Genomic DNA, 20638 nt, shown 5'->3' on the forward strand with positions numbered 1-20638 from the left:
GTGTGTGGTTGGTGATATTTTGTTTGCATTTCTGTTCATTTTGTCTACTTAGATTTTCTCTATTCTGTTTCATTGTTTTTCAAGGTATGTATAGCTTTATGGCCTATCGACTTCGAGCCATTGTATTTTACTTTTTATAGCCATTGTATTCTACTTTTAAGGCCCACATTTTTTTCTATTATAGACCTGAACAGATATCATCATCATCCAAAATCCAATAGATACGAGCCAAGTGTTTATCTCCATGTAAGTCATGTAAGCCTGTGAATGCAATATGTGTTATACCATCAACATAACTTTCTGGATGAGAGCCTTTTATTGAACTGTCCTTGTCATGTCCTTGTCCATTACAGCTCCACCAAGATGACCAACAGTACATGGAAGCATTTGATCAGCTGTTAGAATGTTGGACATCCCTGCTAAGTGAGGCCACCCACTTCCCTCCAGCATACTTCTGTAGCCACGCAATCCAGATATTCAACTGCTACCTCCAGAGTCACTTGGGGGCGCCAGATGGAACTAGGGATCAGGTAAGTTTGACCAGAGACAATTTTTTTTGTGGGGGTGGAAACGAGGATATTGGTTACGGTTATATTTTTATTTGATACACTTTTCATCTAATGTCTGGAATAGAATTTGAAAATTCTAGTGTTAATGTATACAGCACTTATATAAAATTAATGGAATTGAAACATATCAAATACCCTATCCCCATTTCATCACAAGGTTTAGTCAATTGCTGCTAGTGATTCATGCATGCCACATGTATGTTTTTCATTTTGTAGAATATGTGGATTTTATTTTTTCTTTTAGTTTTGTTATTTTTTTCTTGAGGGAGAATGTTACTTGTTGTGGGGTGATTATACTGGGTTAAGAAGCTAATTATGTTATTTTTCTGTGAATGAGTCAATATGCAATACTTATGAGAAATTTATGTGAAATGTACTGCTCTTCTTTTAATCAAGTTTGTTTATTCATTTTCCCTCTTTCCACTTGAAATTAAGAAACAGAATGGAGATGCAAGTGAAGATGATGAAGATGAAGAAATTAACGAAGTGGAGGAAGATGATAGAGATCTATATGCTGATCAGCTGATAAGTGTAGCAGCCATGGGCAGAGCAACACCACAACATAGTATACCTATATTAACAAAGTAAGTAAGCATTCTTTAGAAAGGGAAACTTGTCTGATCTATTGCTTGTTTTGTTGTTGTGATTTTTATTTTCTATGAAATGTCCACTCTTCTCCTCCTCCATGAACTCATCGATTTTGGGGGTAGTATTTTATACTGTGTTTGAATAAAATTACTGCATGATTTGGGGTTTCTTTTTCTTGAAAAAAATCACATTTTACTCGTTTCTATTGCAGAAAAGTTGAAAACACTTTCAGGTTGTCACCCAGAACTCTAGTTTAATCTGACTCAAAAACTGCTGTAATTATTTTCACAAGTTTGGCAGCCATACCATTAATATTTATTTGTCTTCTTTGAAAAAGTAGGGTTTTCTTTTATTAAATATCTTTACAGATATATCCCTTGAATTTCCTCATTTAAAAATATTTTCCTCGTTTTGAAGTCCTTCAAATATTGCGATACAATGCATGTGTATTCTTTTAATTTCAAATATGTCTTCTCTTTTTCTGTTTTTTTTTTTTTCTTAGGTTTCTGGAAGACAGAGCACACAGATTACACAATCATCTAAATAGGCATCAGCACCAACAGCATCATAATGTAGATCTAGATATTAAAGGGCTTCATCAAATATTTGAAGACGTCCATTGGCTTACGTTAATAACAGGTAAGCTTATCAGGGGTCTGTCTTACAAAGACTCACAATCAATTCAAATCAAGCTCAACCTGATAGTTATCAGGAATTGCTTACAGATAGGAAATAGATCATTCACGATTTCAGGTTTTTTTTAATCTGTTAAAGGAAACCAATACCCAAGATGATAAGCAATCTTACTGCAAAGAGTAAAATAAGAGGAACAATTTAAAACAAGTTTCATCAAAATCGGTTATGAATTAAGCAAGTTAGGGACGTTTAAAAACTCTCTATTTGCTTTGTACACTTTTTTTCAGATTTTTCCCTATTATATTGAAAATTGCATATTGCCTCATTCTGAGCATAACATATGTAATGGGAAAATATAATTCACACCACATATGTCAAGGTCAGGAGAAAATGATGTGAAATATGATGTAAAATAAAGGGGAAAATCTAAAAATATGTGTACAAAACAAATGTCGGGTTGTCCACAAGATCAGCCATTTTGAAGCATGTTTGCCAATTTGAGGATCCCCATAGAAAGTACAACCAGACTTTTTAAATCTCCATAACTCGCTTTAGTATTCTGTAACCGATTTTGATGAAACATTTTTTAAATTGTTCCTCTTATTTTACTCTTTCCAATAAGATTGCTTCTCTTCTTGGGTTTGGTTTCCTTTAAGACGTGGCGTAGGAATGGTAATCAGTAAGATCTTGATTTGTTCCGTAATGCAAAGTCAACCCAGTGAACTCCGTATGTGACCTCATATGATCACTTAATCGCTATTTTCTATCCTCCCTCATGTATGTATATATTCCCAAAACCATTTGAAGAAACCAAAGAATTTACAGTAGAAGTATACAAATTAAGATATGACAATCCTTTCAAAATGTACTATGTACATCTAAACCGTTATATGCTGGGGCTATCGGAAATGATATGTGTTTGTTTTCTGATTATGAAAAGTTTTAAAGATTGGTTATTTTATGGAATCGCTCATAACGATGATGCAAATGATAGCAAAATGTGTCTTTTTACTACTTTGATCCTACTCCTACAGGCCACCTTCTAGCAGACGACTTCCGTGGCGAGACACCGATCATTCCAGAGCAGCTTATACGATACTCCCAGCTAGAATCTCAACATGTAAATACAGATGTCACACTAAAGGTTTTAGGTTCAATACAAGAAGACCCCTCTTCAATACCAGGTCATGAAAAGGCTGATAAAGTCATTAGGTAGGTACAAGAATACATTGAGTATTTAAACTTAATGCTTGTTATTTCAAGTGAAATTTGTCATGTTGACATTAGATGTTTTCCTTCTGTTATGACATGGAAAACTTCTGAATAAACATTAGTTCCCTTGACAATGATATTTTGTTGTAGTCATTGCAAGAAATATTTTTGTTTGCTGGATGGGTAGTGGTGCTAAAGGCAGAGGTCTGTTGAGGAAAGAGTGGGAATCAATCGCAACTCTAAAAATCTAGGGTACTGGATTTTCAACCAATGACATTACAGCATTCAAGTAGCTTATAACAATACTTGCAACCTATCATTGATAACAAATTTCATGAAACAATGCCCACTCACCCTTATATCATTAATTTTCAAATATTTTCAGGTTAGCTGCAGCTGTCCTCCGTATCTCTGAGATTGAGAGGAGGGCCGTTCAGGCCCAGCTAGGTGATCTATGGAGTCCTCAGGTCGGAAGTACGGTGGTTTGGTTTCTACGGCGATGGCTCTCATCTTATCTCATGCTCAACGAATCTTACTATCAAGAGGTATAGTCAAAGGCTAGCATTTTGTAAATTATAGCATAATTTTCTTTTTATTTATTGATTTGTCTCATTTACATGGGATGACCTTGTCAGTGACTTGAACACTTTTAATCTGAAAGAGAGAGAGGAAAGGACATAGAAGAAAATAAGAGTGTAAAGAAATTGTGTACCGGGTAACTCTGTCCTCTTATTGGTAAATTAAATCGATTTTCCTAAGTTTTAGGTCATTTTGCTGAAGGGCTGAATGAATATATTTTGATATGTAAATAATCTTTGTCACTATACATTGTTGTTCTTTCAGCTAAGCGTACCCCTGGCAGTTTGTTTTGGTAAGGGTACTGAAGGGAGTAATTGGCTGACTGGTTTTCTTCTTGAGAAGTGCCTTTCAAATCTATCGGTGTGGAGCGGTGAACATGAGCTAGCCAACGATACAGTGGATCTTCTAGTAGCTCTGGTGGAGAAAAAAGAAAGGTAAAGTTATCAAAATGAAAATTGGGGGTTTTTCGAGTTTGGAAATAGCAACTACACGTTATCTATGTTGGTGGTGATGATGTTGATGCTGTCCCTAGGTGATGATAAAAGCGGTGGTATTAGTGGTGGTGATGATGGTGGGGTAGTGTTGGCGGTTGTAGGGATGATGGTGGTGATGATGAAAATGGTGGTGATTGTGGTGAAGTTCCTTTTGGTGATGGGGAAGTTGATTCTGGTGATGGTGATGATGATGATGATGATGATGATGATGATGATGATGCTGGTGATGATGATGATGATGATGCTGGTGGTGATGATGATGATGATGGTGATGATGATGATGATGGTGATGATGATGATGATGATGATGGTGATGATGATGATGGTGATGATGATGATGATGGTGATGATGATGATGATGATGCTGGTGATGATGATGATGCTGGTGATGATGATGCTGGTGATGATGATGATGATGAAGATGATGCTGGTGATGATGATGATGCTGGTGATGATGATGACGATGATGAAGAAGGTGATAAGGACAATGATGATGATGATTATACTGTACACTTAACACATTGCATCCCTTATCCCAAGATAGAGAAAACCTCTTGTCTCTGTACATTCTACCTGATGTCATATCTGTTGTTATCCCCAGATGTATACCTGCTCTGCAGTGTGAGAGCTTCTGGACCATAGCTAAGCAGCATGCAAGCAGTTCACCACCCCTAGACCTTCTCCCTCTGGACATCAAATCAAATCTGATGAAAGCATTGGTCCTGGCAGGGTCATTAGCGAACAACCAAGAGATCAAAGACAGGTTTATGCAGGAGGTAACTTTTTATATTCTCGTATTTGGTTTGCCGATTTTCATGTTTAGTTGGGTTGATTGTATTTGAATTAACATACATGTATGAAAATAAATGAAATGATATTAACTACTAGGCATTTTTATGTAATAATCAACCCTTTTGCACGTCCAACCCCCATTTTTCATTATTTTTTTTTCATTCACTGTGCTGCTGTAATACTCCATGACAAATTTAGAGCACTACAACTTTTCATATAACCAACATGTAAGAAGCAAAGATATATCACTTCAGGAAGGCCTAATATATGCATATTCTGGGTTTGGCTTTATAGAAGTGCACAAGCATTTCATAATCCTCCCAGGTACCAATTTAGCTCACCTGGATTGAATGTAGCACATTGAGAATATATTTCTTTCTGAAAGGAAATAAATCCATGTCTGGGATTTCGAACCCACAAACCTCAGTTTCAAAGTTTGGAGAGTTATCCACTTAGCCTCAATACACTGCTGTGTGACAAGCTCAGGGGATAAGTCTCCGGACTTTGAACCACAAGGTCCTGGGTTTGAATCCTTGCCATTCTCCACCCAGGTGCTGAAAATGGTTACCCGTAGAAAGGACTTCCTTGAATGCTCAAACATCTGATTTGTGTAGCAGTGCTAAAGCTGGGATAATAATGTGCAGCACGTAAAAACATTATGTCAAGTGTTATGATTATATTATGATTATTAATTAAGTCAAGTTCAATACATCATCTACTGCACTTTCCTTTCCACAGGTCCTTCTCCCAGTCCAGAATCGCTTCAAGGGATTGGTCCAGCAGGAGGACTTTGTCAGAAAATCCCAGGATGAATCCCTCAAGTCAACCCTCTGCATGCTTCTGAGCCACATCCGGGGCATCGTCATGGGAACCCGCTTCAACTCTGCCGATGAGCTTTTTCTCTTCACCATGCCCCTTGCCACGGAGTCGGTTTCACTCATCAGGACCTATCATAATTGCTCTGATGTTGTCGAGATGGTGTTGGAAATGTTTCTTGAGATGGGCAGGAGACAGCTGACCTACCTCAATAAGGTTGGTTTGTGATGATGATCGATGATACTTAGTTACAATTAGGAATGACGATGATGATGATGATGGTGATGATGTATGAGGATGAGAAGGGTTATGATGATGGTGATGGGAGTAGTGATGATGAGAGTAGTGATCCTGATGGTGGCTTTGATGGTTGCTGATGACAGTGAAAATACTTGATATTTTTTTAAAGTAACAGGACTTCAAAGCAAAAGGAATTCACACCTTACTTTTTTTAACTCTCTAGATGTTCAAACTTGGTCACTCTATTGTTCTGACCTTGACTGCCTGGACATACACGTAACAAAGAATTATGGCTGTCACTGGCATTGTCAATGCTCCTGGGGACCGTTTCATCAACATTTTTGTCTGACAAGTTGTCAGATCTGACATCTTTCCTTGATTCTGATTGGCTGAGAGGCACTGTTACTATGGTAACTGTCGGATAAAATGGGACTTGTAGGATAAAACGTCCGACAAGTCCTTTCATGAAACGCTCCCCTGGGCTTTAACCTGGCCACCACGGTGATGCACAGCCATTCCCAGGAATAAATATTCCACCCCATACCCATTCACTACTCTTGCGTCAAGTGCAATTATAATGTGAATAGATTTCCCATGGTTTGAACTGATGACCCTCTAACTGCAAAGCAAGAGTTAGAACCACTAGACCGTAATGCATCAAGATCAACAGAATGTGGCCTGGCTGGCAGAAGGATGTCAGAATTTCAATTCAATTTGGTCATGTTGGTCAGGAAGAATGGCATTTAACCTGTGCATGTTTTGTACCTTGTGCTTGAGCTAATAACCAGAATTGAAATTCACACTGCACACACACACTGAACCTACCCCCCCTTCTGCTAGCCAGTTGACAAACTGGTCTGTCAGGTAGAACTATTCTTTTACCCAAACTAAGATATTTGAACTTGTCTTCTTTCAAACCCTCCTCCCAGGCAAACTCCTTCAAGCTGTACGAGATCTCATTGTCCCTCCTGGAGACCTACAACCAGTGCAATCTGGGTAAGCAGACGCACGATGTCCTAGCGGAAGAAGAGCAGTACCACGACATATCCATCCTGATTGAATTACTTACAGAGATCATCTCCAAAGACATGACTGATTTCCTGCATGATGGTAAGTCCTGGGGGTGTTCCAGAAAGCTGTTTGTAAATTTATGAATGGCTCTACGCTCTACCAGTGATACCTTCTTATGGTACAAATGTAAATTAATGAAAAATAGATTAGCACCCAAGAATATGTTCCAGTCGTTCGTGAATTCATTTGCAACTTATGATCACCTTTATAGAATATTGATGTCAGTAGAGCATAAAGGTAGCAAATTCGTGTACATGGTTTACAATGAACTTAGAGGGTAGGATAATTTTACAATTGATTGTTACTCATTTATGTGTGATACATTTCACTGATCAGCCTACTTAACTCTTGCGTGTGTGCCTTGTAGCAAGATTTTTACTTTTACTCCTTCGTGTACCATACTGTGTCGGTGACAAAGAACTCTTGTATGTGCGTGTGGGTGTGTGCGTGCGCCTTGTAGCAAGATTCTATTTATACTCCTACTAGTACCATACTGTGTGGGTGACAAAAAAAATATAGAGGGTCTTACAGACACATTTCTGAATAGATTGGTTTTGATAGCACATCCTGGTCTTTGTTCATGGCATAGCTATCCCAGTTGACTTTAAAAGATATTAGGTACCTGACCCACTTCAATGAAAAGAATAATGATCGTCATTTACATTTTGATGAGCCAACTCAACTTGCTTGATATTTAAAAGGCGCAACTGTCAGGCAGAACAACAATATTTTTTATGATGTCTGTTCTCATAGTAAATTGCAATCACTTTTCAAGTAAATATGTCTCCCCCACCCCCCTCCCTCCAACACAGATGCCAGTTGTGATAACGATCTCAAAACGAGTTTGAACAGAATCCCTGAAAATGACCAGCCAAGTTGTATGTTCATATGCCAGGTGATTGTTGTAGAAATTGTGTAATTGCTGAGTGATGCAAAATAAGCATGACATTCTACTGAGGTGTAGGGTCTTTTTCCAGGCGATTAGTATATGCTGTGCCCATTTGCTTACACGTGGTTTACTATTAAATATGTAATTTATCTCCATCTTAGATGAGCCAAATCCAGCAAGCAATGTTTCTGCCCCTGATGTTGTCCTGTATGGCCTCAACCTTCTTCTACCTCTTATTAATCATGAACTTCTCAGGGTAAGACTTGTAGCCATTGTACCAAATAAAAAAAAACAAAGTGAGATCTGAAGGTTTCGGAGGGGATGGGAAATTTGATGAGGATGAGTTTTGCGGAAACCCCAACTTTGTCCTAGCTTAACCCTAAAATGGCCTCAACATTTTCTGCGATCATTCTTTTTTTTGACCGCGCCACTCACAGAATTTATACTTTTAAGTCTCGCGCATATTTTGAGACCAAATTTATGACACCCAGGTACGCGGTTCCGAAATTACGCAACATTTTGTAAGTGCATGTCAGACCAAAATTTTTTCCAAAACGTGATTTTGTGTACAAAGTCAATGCAAATTGAGTTTTCTCATCTTATTCATAAAGATATGATTATTTTTTACTTTAAACAGCTGAAATCAATTGATTTTAGCATAATTATGCTTCAAAAAGGTTGTGCAATAAATCTGGTCAAAAAACAAAAAAAACAAAAGGTTGAAAAACAAAGAAATACATTAGAAATTCATAATACAATAAAATACATAAGAAATTGATTTCCAAACCAAAGTTTTTTTCAATTGCGATTGTTAAGAATGCTACAAAGAATATTTTTACCAAAAATTAGCATTCTAGGAGCTTTATTTAGTGAATTAGAGCAAAAAGTATGATTTATGCATAAATTAGCATAATTAATTCATATAAAATAAAATCTCATTATTTTGAAAAATTTCACCCTACAGCCTTGTAGATTACATAGCACACTACCAGCGTGCAAATTTTTGAGGCGCTCGCGTGATCAGCGGCCAAGATCTCAGGGGGGGGGGTGAATCAAACCCCCCCGGCCACAAGAACTGCCAAAAAGCCTGGCCTAGTTAGGGTTAAGTCTCACTCTTAACGAAGAACGTTGCATGATAATTGAAATGTCAACCCTATCAAAGTGAGCTTTGAAAATCTCATGACATTAGATTCTGTTGTTGAAAGTTTAGAAAAGCAGAGAATCATTGAAATATTTAATCTCAAGAGTCGTGTCTTTTCATTCTCCAGTTTCCAACCCTATGTCAGCAGTACTTTCGGCTCGTCACATCCATCGGTGAGCTGTATCCTGAACGTCTTGTTCGCCTACGGGGGCGCTCTTCCAGAACCTCATGGCGTCGATGGAGGCAGGACTGACAGAGTTTGGTAGCGACGTTTCCTGTATGACCCTAGATGCCTTGACGTCCATGGCCGAGCACTGTGCTAAGAATCGTCAAGTGGTGGCGGGCTCTCAGCTTGATCATGCCATGGAGCACTTTCTAAGGGTAAGGCTATTGTGGCACTCAGGGAGCATTTCATGAAAAGTTTAGTCAGCCAATCAGATGCAAGGATTTCTAGTAGCTTATAAAGTATTGTTATTAATAGTAATAACTTCTGACAATGATGATACTATTTATAATAGATATAATAATAATGAAAACAGGTTGATAATAACTAAATGAAAATAAAACAATTATATTAACAATAATAATAATATAGTAAAATATCAATAAAAGCAGTTATACAAATAAACAATATTAATGACAAAGATGATAAAGACCAAATACATGTATAATGATAAAATTGATAACTATATTGAGTAACTCGCTTGTTCATATGTTCACCTGTTTACATGATTTATTTATTTTGACTATGGAATATGAGAATTTATTGCAAGATTAATTGCAACCAAGATCTTTGCTATATAATATATTATTCTGTTCTCTTATCTATTTAGTATTAAGTTCTATATTGTATGTCCTGCCTCGGCAGTAATAAGCCAGGACCTGGGCTACTTTTACTTCCTTTGTTAATTGTGTTTGTAAACTACTATGTAATTGTTTTATTTTATATGTTATCTGATCCTTTATGAATATTAAAATAAAGTGATACAAAATCAAAATTTGATGGTGATAATCACTGACATTGTGCTTCTTAAAACACTCCACATGGATGTCGCTTTATAGACTATAAGTATTCATACTGTTTTCATTATATTTTAAGGGCATATTCTGAATTATTTCCCTCACGTTTCATTTATGCTAATTTATTCACTCATTCATTCATTCACTCACTTCCTCACTCACTCATTCATTCATTCATTCATTTATGCTGTTACATATATGAATAATTGTAAAAGAATTTTAAAAGCAATTACATTTATCTATTAGTTATTTCCCTTTAAGGATAGCCAAGAATTGTAAAGAACATTCCAGGATGTCTTTTTATTATGCAGGCCTTGCCTATTTTAAAGGCCAAGGAGTTTTATTGTTGAATAAGGAAAAGCCAAACAATAGAATTGTATTGGTAGTGGAAATGAATAGGCTTAGGTATTTTGTTTACACTGTTGATTTCAATGAGGTCATTCAAGAGTGTTCTGGATTTTGACTGCTCCTGAAAGGAGAAAGTTCTTTTGGAAGACAATTCTAGAAGCTTGTAGATTAGTCGGAATTTGAGAATGATCTAGAACACTTGTAATTAGTATAAAGCTGCAGATTTTTCAAGATGATCATCACATCATATTAGATCACTTGATCATCACATCATATGAGAGCAGGAGATCACATCATATTAGATCACACCATCACATCATATGAGAGCAGGAGATCACATCACATCATATGAGATCACTTCACCAGATCAGATCAGAGTAGTTTATGCATCAATGAACTGTTTGCAGTTATTTTGAGAAATTATCAGTTCTCATCGAGATCATCAACATCATCAACCTGTTCAATGAACACGCTTCAACCCATGGATTACTGAAATTGACTGTTAATCATCATCAACATCGTCTTCACGGACATTTCAACTCGTTGCAGTGACTCTTATTATTCATCGGACTTCAACATCAGTTTCATCATCGCCATCATTGTGAATTTTCGCCAGTCAACTGGGATTTTATCATTTGGATTATTACTTGGATATAGCATCATCACTTCGGGATTTTACATCGGACACTTCAAGAGATTTATGTAAGATCATTATTTGTTTTATTTATGTATAATTATTTCCTGTAATAAAAAAAAAAGGAAATTTAAATAAAATTTAATTGTTATTTGTTGCAGTATCGTAACAAATAATTTTGGGGGCTTGTCCGGGAAACAAAAGCCAATTTGTACAAGCCAATTTGAAACTAAAACAAGTTGTCCGGGAAACGAAAACCAAATTTGTACAAGCCAAGGCAATTTGAAACGAAAACCAAAATTGTATAAGCCAATTTGAAATTAAAAACAGTTTTTCAGGAAACAAAAGCCAATTTGAATTGGAAACATTTTGGAAAGTTCTAGAATATACTGTACTGTGTTATTACGTGCTTGTATTTGTGTATATTCACTATGGCTACATTTGATGTTGAAGAATTTCTTGCAATGACAGAATTGTCATATGATCATTTGAAGTCACTGAAGAAAGATGATTTGATAACAATTTGTGATCATTTGGGTGTATCTCTAGCCCCAGGTTTAAAGAAGGCAGAGATAATTGACTTGTTAGCTAGTCACATGAAGCTTACAGAGGGGTCTGAAACTTCTATCAATATTTCAGATGATGCTCAGATTCAACTTGCAAAATATGAAATGGAAATGAAAATGAAAGAAAAGATTGAAATGGAGAAAATAAACATTGAAAAGGAGAAAATGAGATTGGAGTACCAGTTAAAGTTGAAAGAAATGGAGTTAGCTCATGCAAATACTAACTCTACTAAAGATAAATCTCCCAAGGCTTTGATGTGGCGAAAAATATTCGCCTTGTGCCAAAATTTGATGAAGAGGGAGTTGATACATATTTTGTGTCATTTGAAAAAGTGGCCAAGAGACTGAATTGGCCCGAGGAATACTGGACTCTTCTCCTTCAAAGTGTTTTTGTTGGAAAGGCTGCAAAAGTCTATTCTTCGCTCTCTGAAACGCAATCATGTGACTATGCTACAGTAAAAGAAACAATTCTCAATGCATATGAGTTGGTACCAGAAGCGTACAGACATAAATTTAGGAACATGCAAAGACAATCAGGCCAGATTTATGTTGAATTTGCTAGGGAACAAGAGATGATGTTCGATAAGTGGTATAGATCACTGAAAGTTGACAAAGATTTTGTTCACCTTAGGGAAGTTGTCCTCCTAGAAGAATTCAAAAAGAGTCTTCCTTTTGGCATTAAATCTCACTTAGATGACCATAGAGTTACTGAAGTCAGTAAAGCAGCCATAGTAGCTGATGAATTTGAGGTCACACATAAAGGTAGTGGAGATAGGCCTCCTTTCAAGAATTATTGGAAAAAGAAAGGTAAAGGGTCATTTGAATCCCACAATAAACTAGTGAGGGAAAATATGCAAGCAAGGATAAAGACGCTAACAAGAATCAGGCTAGTGGGGGCACAGAATCAACCAAAAGGTCTGAGAGTCGTAGTTCCAAAATTTGTACTCATTGTCATAAATCGGGACATTTGAAAGAATCATGTTGGAAATTGGTTGGAATGCCAACCAAAACTAAGAAAGACATGGGTTTTGTCAAGCAAACAAGTGTTCCCTCGATGGAGTTTGTTCCATCAGAGCCCAATCGAGATGTTGAGAGTGTTTCTCTAGAATTTGCTGATAAAGTCAAGCAGGTTGATGAAACTTTTAGAAGTTTTTTGCATGATGGTGAAGTATCCCCTTGTTCGACTGGTGCTGCTGGTAGGTCAGTGGTGATCCTTAGGGATACAGGGGCTGCACAGTCCCTGATGGTGCCAGGTGATTCGGCTCTTCCTCTGGAGAGTTCAGAAAAGGCCAACGTCTTAGTTCAAGGTATTGGCCCAAATTTCATGTCGGTTCCTTTGCATAAGGTCGACTTAAAGTGTGACCTAGTTAGTGGTCCTGTGACTGTTGGTGTCGTTCCAGAATTACCCATGAAAGGTGTTGATTTCTTGTTAGGTAACGACTTGGCTGGAGATAAAGTTGTTGCATCTCCAGTGGTTTCGGAAAAGCCCGTTGAGGTAGCTGAAACTAAATTGTTGCAGGAAGATTTTCCAGGGATTTTCCCGGATTGTGTTGTTACTAGGTCTCAGACTCGTAGAGCTGAAAAGGATGATGCGGAATCTGCTGATGTAGAGGAGAGTACTGATGTCTGGTTAGCTGAAACCTTTTTCAAGGATTTGAATGGGGATAGTGTTGAAGGCTCTGTTGCTAACAATGATAGTTTGTTTAGTAAATCCTCCCTTGTACAGGCACAACAGGCAGACCCAGAATTAAAAAGCTTGTCACAGAAAGTATGTTCTGTGGCTGAGGCTGATAAGGTTCCTGAGTGCTTTTATGTCAAAGATGACATTTTGATGAGGAAATGGAGACCTCCCGGAGACCAGCTGATGAAGATTGGTGTATAATTCACCAGGTTGTAGTTCCTCCTTGTTACCGCACAGATATTCTGAAAATGGCTCATGAGTTACCTATGGCAGGTCATGTCGGTATTCGGAAGACAGAAGATAGAATTATGAGGCATTTTTATTGGCCTAAGATGCACAAAGATGTTGTGCATTTCTGTAAGACATGTCACACATGTCAGATTATTGGTAAGGCACAGCCTTCTATCAAGCCTGCTCCATTGATACCAATTCCTGCATTTGATGAACCTTTTACTAGGGTTCTTGTTGATTGTGTCGGACCCTTACCCAGAACGAGGTCGGGTCACAGATTTCTCCTGACGATTATGGACTTGTCTACACGGTTTCCAGAGGCGATACCTTTGAGAAGTATCACTGCAAAGACAGTGGTGCAGGCGTTAGTGCAGTTTTTCACTAGGTACGGTCTGCCGAAGGAAATTCAATCTGATCAAGGGTCAAATTTCATGTCAGGAATATTTCAGCAAGTTATGAAGGAGTTGGGAATAAAGCAGATCAAGTCCTCTGCTTATCACCCACAGTCCCAAGGAGCGTTAGAACGCTATCATCAGACTTTGAAGACCATGATTAGGGCTTATTGTGAAGACTATCCCGATGACTGGGATAAAGGGATCTCATTCCTATTGTTTGCAACTAGGGATTCCCCTAATGAGTCCACAGGTTTCAGTCCATTTGAATTGGTCTATGGTCATGAGGTTAGGGGTCCTCTAAAGCTTATCAAAGAGAGGTTTATGGTTCAGGATGATGATGTAAACCTTCTAGACTATGTGTCAAAGTTTAGAGAAAGGCTCTCAAAAGCTTGTGATGTGGCTAAGGAACACTTGAAAGAGTCGCAGGGAAAAATGAAAGCTCAAGCTGACAAAAATGCAAAAGAGCGAAGTTTCAAGCCTGGAGACAAAGTGTTAGTGTTGTTGCCTTTGCAAGGTGAGCCCTTGAAAGCTAGGTTTAGTGGTCCCTACATAGTCAAAAAGAAATTGAATGATGTCAACTATGTGATCAGTACCCTGATCGAAGAAAGTCTCAAAGAGTTTGTCATGTAAACATGTTAAAAGAATACTTTGAGCGAGAGGCTAGTCAGCCAATAGGTACAACACAGGTCAAAGAAGAAGAAAAACATGTAGATGTTCATGAAGAAGAATGCTATGAAAAGACAGATAATGAATTGTCTTATACAGATGTATCTAAGAACGAACCATGTGGTATAAAGTTGTCTAACTCAGAGATGTTAGGAAATATGGATGAGGCATTAAAACACCTGCCTGAAGATCAGAGAAATGATATATCTGGCCTGTTAAGAGAATATGAGAATGTATGTAAAGACAAACCAGGTCGTACACCTTTAACTGTACATGATGTAGACGTAGGTGATGTAAGACCTATCAAACAGAATCCTTATAGGCTCAATCCAAGCAAGTTGGAAATGGTGAATAAGGAAATACAGTTTATGTTAGATAATGACATAATCGAACCGAGTCAGAGTAGTTGGAGTTCTCCCATTGTAATGGTTCCAAAGCCAGACGGCTCTCAGAGATTTTGCATTGATTACCGGAAGGTAAATGCAGTAACTAAGACTGACTCGTATCCAATTCCTAGGTTAGAAGATTGTATTGATAGGGTTGGAAATTCTGCCTATATCACAAAGATAGACTTGCTTAAAGGATATTGGCAAGTGCCACTGACTGACCGAGCCAAAGAGATATCAGCCTTTGTCACACCCGAAGGCTTATTTCAATGCAAAGTCATGCCTTTTGGAATGAAAAATGCCCCAGCAACCTTCCAAAGGTTGACAAATCAAGTGATTGCCGGACTTGACAATTGTGTCGTATACATTGACGACATCCTAGTATACAGTGATACTTGGAATGATCATTTGAATCATTTGCGAGCACTGTTTGACAGGCTGGACAAAGCCAATCTAGTAGTGAATCTGATGAAAAGTGAATTTGCCAAGGCAAAGGTCACATATCTTGGTCATGTGGTTGGTCAAGGGCAAGTGCTACCAAGAGAAGCCAAGATACAAGCTATCTTAGACTTCCCAATTCCCACAACTAAGAAAGAATTGCTCTTAGGTATGAGTGGCTTCTACAGGAAATTTGTTCCAAATTTCAGTACAGTGGTTAGTCCTCTGACAAACCTGCTGAAGGCAAAAGTGAAGTATGTTTGGTCTGACGAATGTCAAAGATCATTTGAGAAATTAAAGGCCATTTTGGTGAATGAGCCTATTTCGGCAGCTCCAAACTTCACAAAGCCATTCAAAGTAGCAATTGATGCATGTGATGTTGGAGTAGGAGCAGTATTGCTCCAAGAAGATGAAGAAGGCATCGAAAAACCAGTGTGCTACTTCTCTAAGAAACTCAATCGGTTTCAAAAGAAGTATTCAACTATTGAAAAAGAGGCCCTGAGTCTCGTACTAGCCCTTCAGCAGTTTGAGGTGTATCTAACCAATGGAGAGATTACAGTCTATACAGATCACAATCCTCTTGTGTTTTTGGAGAAATTCAAAACAAAGAATCAAAGACTGTACAGATGGAGCCTAATGCTCCAACCATTCCCTTTGAAAATTGTACACATAAAGGGAAAGAATAATGTAATTGCTGATGCTCTATCAAGAGTATAAAAACTGAAATTATTCATGATTTTGACCAAGTGTGTCATTTGAAGAAAACATCTTTGATGTTCATTTATTTTAACATGTTCGTTAAGTACTATATCTTTGTACACGATAACTGTAAATGATTTATCAAGATGACTTTGAACAGTTAAAAGAAAAATAATCATAAAGAAACCTTTACTACGGTAAAGCTTTCTTTTCCCCGGTGGGGGAGGTGTTACATATATGAATAATTGTAAAAGAATTTTAAAAGCAATTACATTTATCTATTAGTTATTTCCCTTTAAGGATAGCCAAGAATTGTAAAGAACATTCCAGGATGTCTTTTTATTATGCAGGCCTTGCCTATTTTTAAAGGCCAAGGAGTTTTATTGTTGAATAAGGAAAAGCCAAACAATAGAATTGTATTGGTAGTGGAAATGAATAGGCTTAGGTATTTTGTTTACACTGTTGATTTCAATGAGGTCATTCAAGAGTGTTCTGGATTTTGACTGCTCCTGAAAGGAGAAAGTTCTTTTGGAAGACAATTCTAGAAGCTTGTAGATTAGTCGAAATTTGAGAATGATCTAGAACACTTGTAATTAGTATAAAGCTGCAGATTTTTCAAGATGATCATCACATCATATTAGATCACTTGATCATCACATCATATGAGAGCAGGAGATCACATCATATTAGATCACACCATCACATCATATGAGAGCAGGAGATCACATCACATCATATGAGATCACTTCACCAGATCAGATCAGAGTAGTTTATGCATCAATGAACTGTTTGCAGTTATTTTGAGAAATTATCAGTTCTCATCGAGATCATCAACATCATCAACCTGTTCAATGAACATGCTTCAACCCATGGATTGCTGAAATTGACTGTTAATCATCATCAACATCGTCTTCACGGACATTTCAACTCGTTGCAGTGACTCTTATTATTCATCGGACTTCAACATCAGTTTCATCATCGCCATCATTGTGAATTTTCGCCAGTCAACTGGGATTTTATCATTTGGATTATTACTTGGATATAGCATCATCACGTCGGGATTTTACATCGGACACTTCAAGAGATTTATGTAAGATCATTATTTGTTTTATTTATGTATAATTATTTCCTGTAATAAAAAAAAGGAAATTTAAATAAAATCTAATTGTTATTTGTTGCAGTATCGTAACAGTTCACATAATCATCCATTCATATTTTTATTTTGGGGGGAATTGCCTAGACTCAATACTGTCACCAAAAAAAATGGCTCGAAGAATTTCAAGGATCTTTCTCCAATTCTTTTAATTGGCTTGTGTCTGACTCATGTCTTTACAGAAATACATGTATGGAGGATTGGAAAGAATTAAGTTGCTAAACATGTAGACTGTGCCATGTCTTTCACAAGGGAATCCCTCAAGCATCTTATCATTGCCTATCATATTATCATTTACAAAACATTGGGGAATGGGGGAAGCATCTGTGCAAGACAGGTTACACTTTTATTGTGTGACTCCTGCTAAATGAAGTGATATGGGTCCCGTAACACAAAGGTTAGCGATTGATCGTACGCCTGATTTTCACGATTGATTGTACATTGTAGTCAATGCAATCAACCGTAGAAAAATGTTCTACGATCGTTGCTAAGCTTTGTGTTACAGGCCCCTGGTTTTCATTGCTGCAGTCACACCAAGGAAACAGACTCCAAATGGATGGATGGTATGTCAAGTAATAAAGTAACAACTTTATTTGGTGTGAAGTTGGTTCCTCTGAGTGATTGGAGCACTAGATTAAACCCCTAGGAGTTTTCCATGAAAAGGCATGGCCATCATTTACCACAGGATTTTGTGAAAGCATGTTGGGTCTCTCTGTTGAATTCCATTGAGAGGTTTGTGATAGATCCACAATTTACATTTTTTGATTATTTTTTTTCTTCAAATTCTTGTAGGTTTTATTTGATACCATCGTGAGGCAGAGCTTTGATATGGATATCATTCCAGCGGCTGGAGTTGCTTTCTACACACTCATATGTAGCCATCATGTAAGTCCATCTGTGTTTCTACAATCATCTATCTTTCTTATTTCTTCAAACCTGTAGTATTTCCATCACAATAGTGTTCTGTCTTCCGTTTCTTTAAATCTTTTGTTTCATTCCTTCCAACATGGAGTCTTTCCAGTCCATAGTCATTTGTCCATTATTTCATTCTTTTATAGTCTTTATCTTGTTTTCATACCCTAGACTTCTAGTCTGTAGTATTTCATGCTTAAGCTGTAGACCTGATTAAGATATAATTCCATTTACTGTTTGCTATACTAAATTTAGGAGGAATAACCTTTCTATAAAAACTGTTCAGATGAAACAAATTTTCTCCACATACTATGTTAACTTTATTAGAGTGGTAAAGCTAATTTGGCAAGGGAATAAAGATGTTAGTTACTAATTCTGTGACAGTTGATTTCTCCTTTGTATATCTTTAATATCCTACTCCAAAATATGTGCAGAAGTTTGATGGAATACAGCCTTTAGTCTCCTGAATATAATTATATAATATTGACTAGCCTTGAGGGGAACATCAAATATATTGCCAGCAAATGAATCATATTGGCCCGAGTCTTTAGACGAGGGCAATATGGGTCATTTAAGGGCAATATATTTGATGTTCCCCAAAAGAAGAGCTAGTCAATATTTTTATTATCATCCAAATCAGATATCTAGAGCAAAAATCATGATAATGGGATATTTCTTTTAAAAATAGAGTTCTATTGTGTCATGTTAATATCGGTCTAGGCTCTGCACTTTACCATTATGACGTACTTGCAAGCGCTCGGATCCAGCGTTGTCTTTATTATGACGTATATTGTTGGTGCGCGGATCCTTGAAGCGTATCTCTTTATTATACGCATCCTAAAATGCCCGGATGTGAGACCAGGGAAAATACAAAGGTATATTTTGTGTCGTCTCTTCATGCAAAGTAAATACGCGCATTGAGACCGAGCAAAATGCAAACAATATACCTACGCTTCTGATATTCAGAAAATGTAGTACAGTTTTGTAAATGACCAGCTCAGATGTCTGATACGGAGGATAATTGTTTTTATTTCCTTTCACCATATCCAGGAAAAGTACAGTGAGTTGGTTAACAGCATCCTCCGTCACCAACCAGATCCTTCCAACTATCAGCGATTAGCTACAGCTTTCAGTCAGCTTACACCAAACAATGAAGTCTTCAATCTGGACCGTGCCCATCGTATCAAGTTCCAGTCCCAACTGGAGAGTTTCCTAGTCAATGTCAGACCGTTGCTTATTGTCAAGTGATGGCAGTGTCCCAAGAGGGGTTGCATGAACCCTTGGTGTCAGAGGTAGTGCGATTGGTTCTTGAGGATCGTCTCCTCTTCGTGGTATGGCTTACTGCTCAAAGACGTTTACTCCGTTGAACTTGCCTGTATATCTGGATCGCGCCCATAGTGTCAAGTTCCAATCTTAGCAGGAGTGTTCCCTTGTCAATGTCAGAGCGTTTGCTCTTTGTGAAGTGATGACCATGCCTGAAGAAGAATTGACCCAAGATGTCAAGGTTAGCGCGATTGGTTCATTGTGGTTCTCGATATCCTCTTTGTGGAATGGTTTATTGCGTAAAGACTCTTTAATATCTATGTTGAACTTGCCTCTTCTGTTCATTATACGAACCACTTTGGCATTGACCACTTCTGTCTGGCTGCTCACCACATTCCATCTCTATCAGTGTTAGGGTTTCTAGAACTAAAGGTTCAAGAATTGAAGGTGTAGGAATTCAATGATTGTAACATAACAGTCTTGATAGTCTTTATTGAAGGTCATTGAAACTATCAGCATTGTGAGGATCAAGGACTCGACAACTGAAGCATTTTTGTACATTGATGACCTAGATCGAAGATCTTGCCTGTTGAGGATGAAAACTAAGGTTTAAGAATTCAAGAATTTTTGTATCTTTATGATCTTGAACTAAAAGTTTATCATTGGTATCAACATTCAAGAATTCTTATTTGCCCGTGTTGAACTTGCCTCAAGAATAGTTGAAAGTACCAGAAGGGTAAGATTAAAAAACTGAAAGGTGTTACAATCTGAGCATTTTATAACCATGATGATGTTTATATGAAAATTGCAGATTAAGTGATAAATGTGTAATTATTGTAAATCATGTTGTCTACAAAACACATTGTCTTCCTCTGTCTTGGTTTACTCTGTAAAACGTATCAGATTACCGTGAATGAATGTGTTGTAAGGGCTTGTCTCATGTTTGGTAACGTCAGCTTATCTTTACATCCCAGTGTTGTATAAGAACATGCCCTATGGTGACCATAGGAGTGTGTTCAGATGGAAATTCAAATATTCTGTATGGTCACTCCATGGTGGAGTATGAACATGACCAGTATTGATCATAGGAATGTGTTCAGATGAATTGATTAATCCAAGTTTTCAAGTCTTTCAATACAACTTTAATGTACTTTATATTACTGTATAAACATGCCTTGAGAGCTGAGATGGAGCAATCATTGCTTGTTTTCTTAAATAG

At 37.4% G+C, this 20638-nt stretch overlaps 1 protein-coding gene across 1 annotated transcript; it reads left to right on the forward strand.

The window, feature by feature from the left end:
* The first annotated feature begins 316 nt into the window (after positions 1-316).
* On the forward strand, positions 317-20068 carry LOC121413697 (exportin-4-like). Its single transcript, XM_041606622.1, is given in 14 exon segments — positions 317-530; positions 1005-1153; positions 1660-1796; positions 2828-3005; positions 3391-3550; positions 3849-4018; positions 4680-4854; positions 5609-5902; positions 6856-7036; positions 8048-8142; positions 9155-9230; positions 9233-9408; positions 18037-18129; positions 19207-20068. Coding segments are annotated over 14 exon segments (2235 nt in total). The 5' UTR covers positions 317-377; the 3' UTR covers positions 19405-20068.
* The last annotated feature ends 570 nt before the right edge of the window (positions 20069-20638 follow it).

Source organism: Lytechinus variegatus, chromosome 4, assembly GCF_018143015.1.
Source record: "Lytechinus variegatus isolate NC3 chromosome 4, Lvar_3.0, whole genome shotgun sequence".
Lineage (NCBI taxonomy): Eukaryota > Metazoa > Echinodermata > Echinoidea > Temnopleuroida > Toxopneustidae > Lytechinus > Lytechinus variegatus.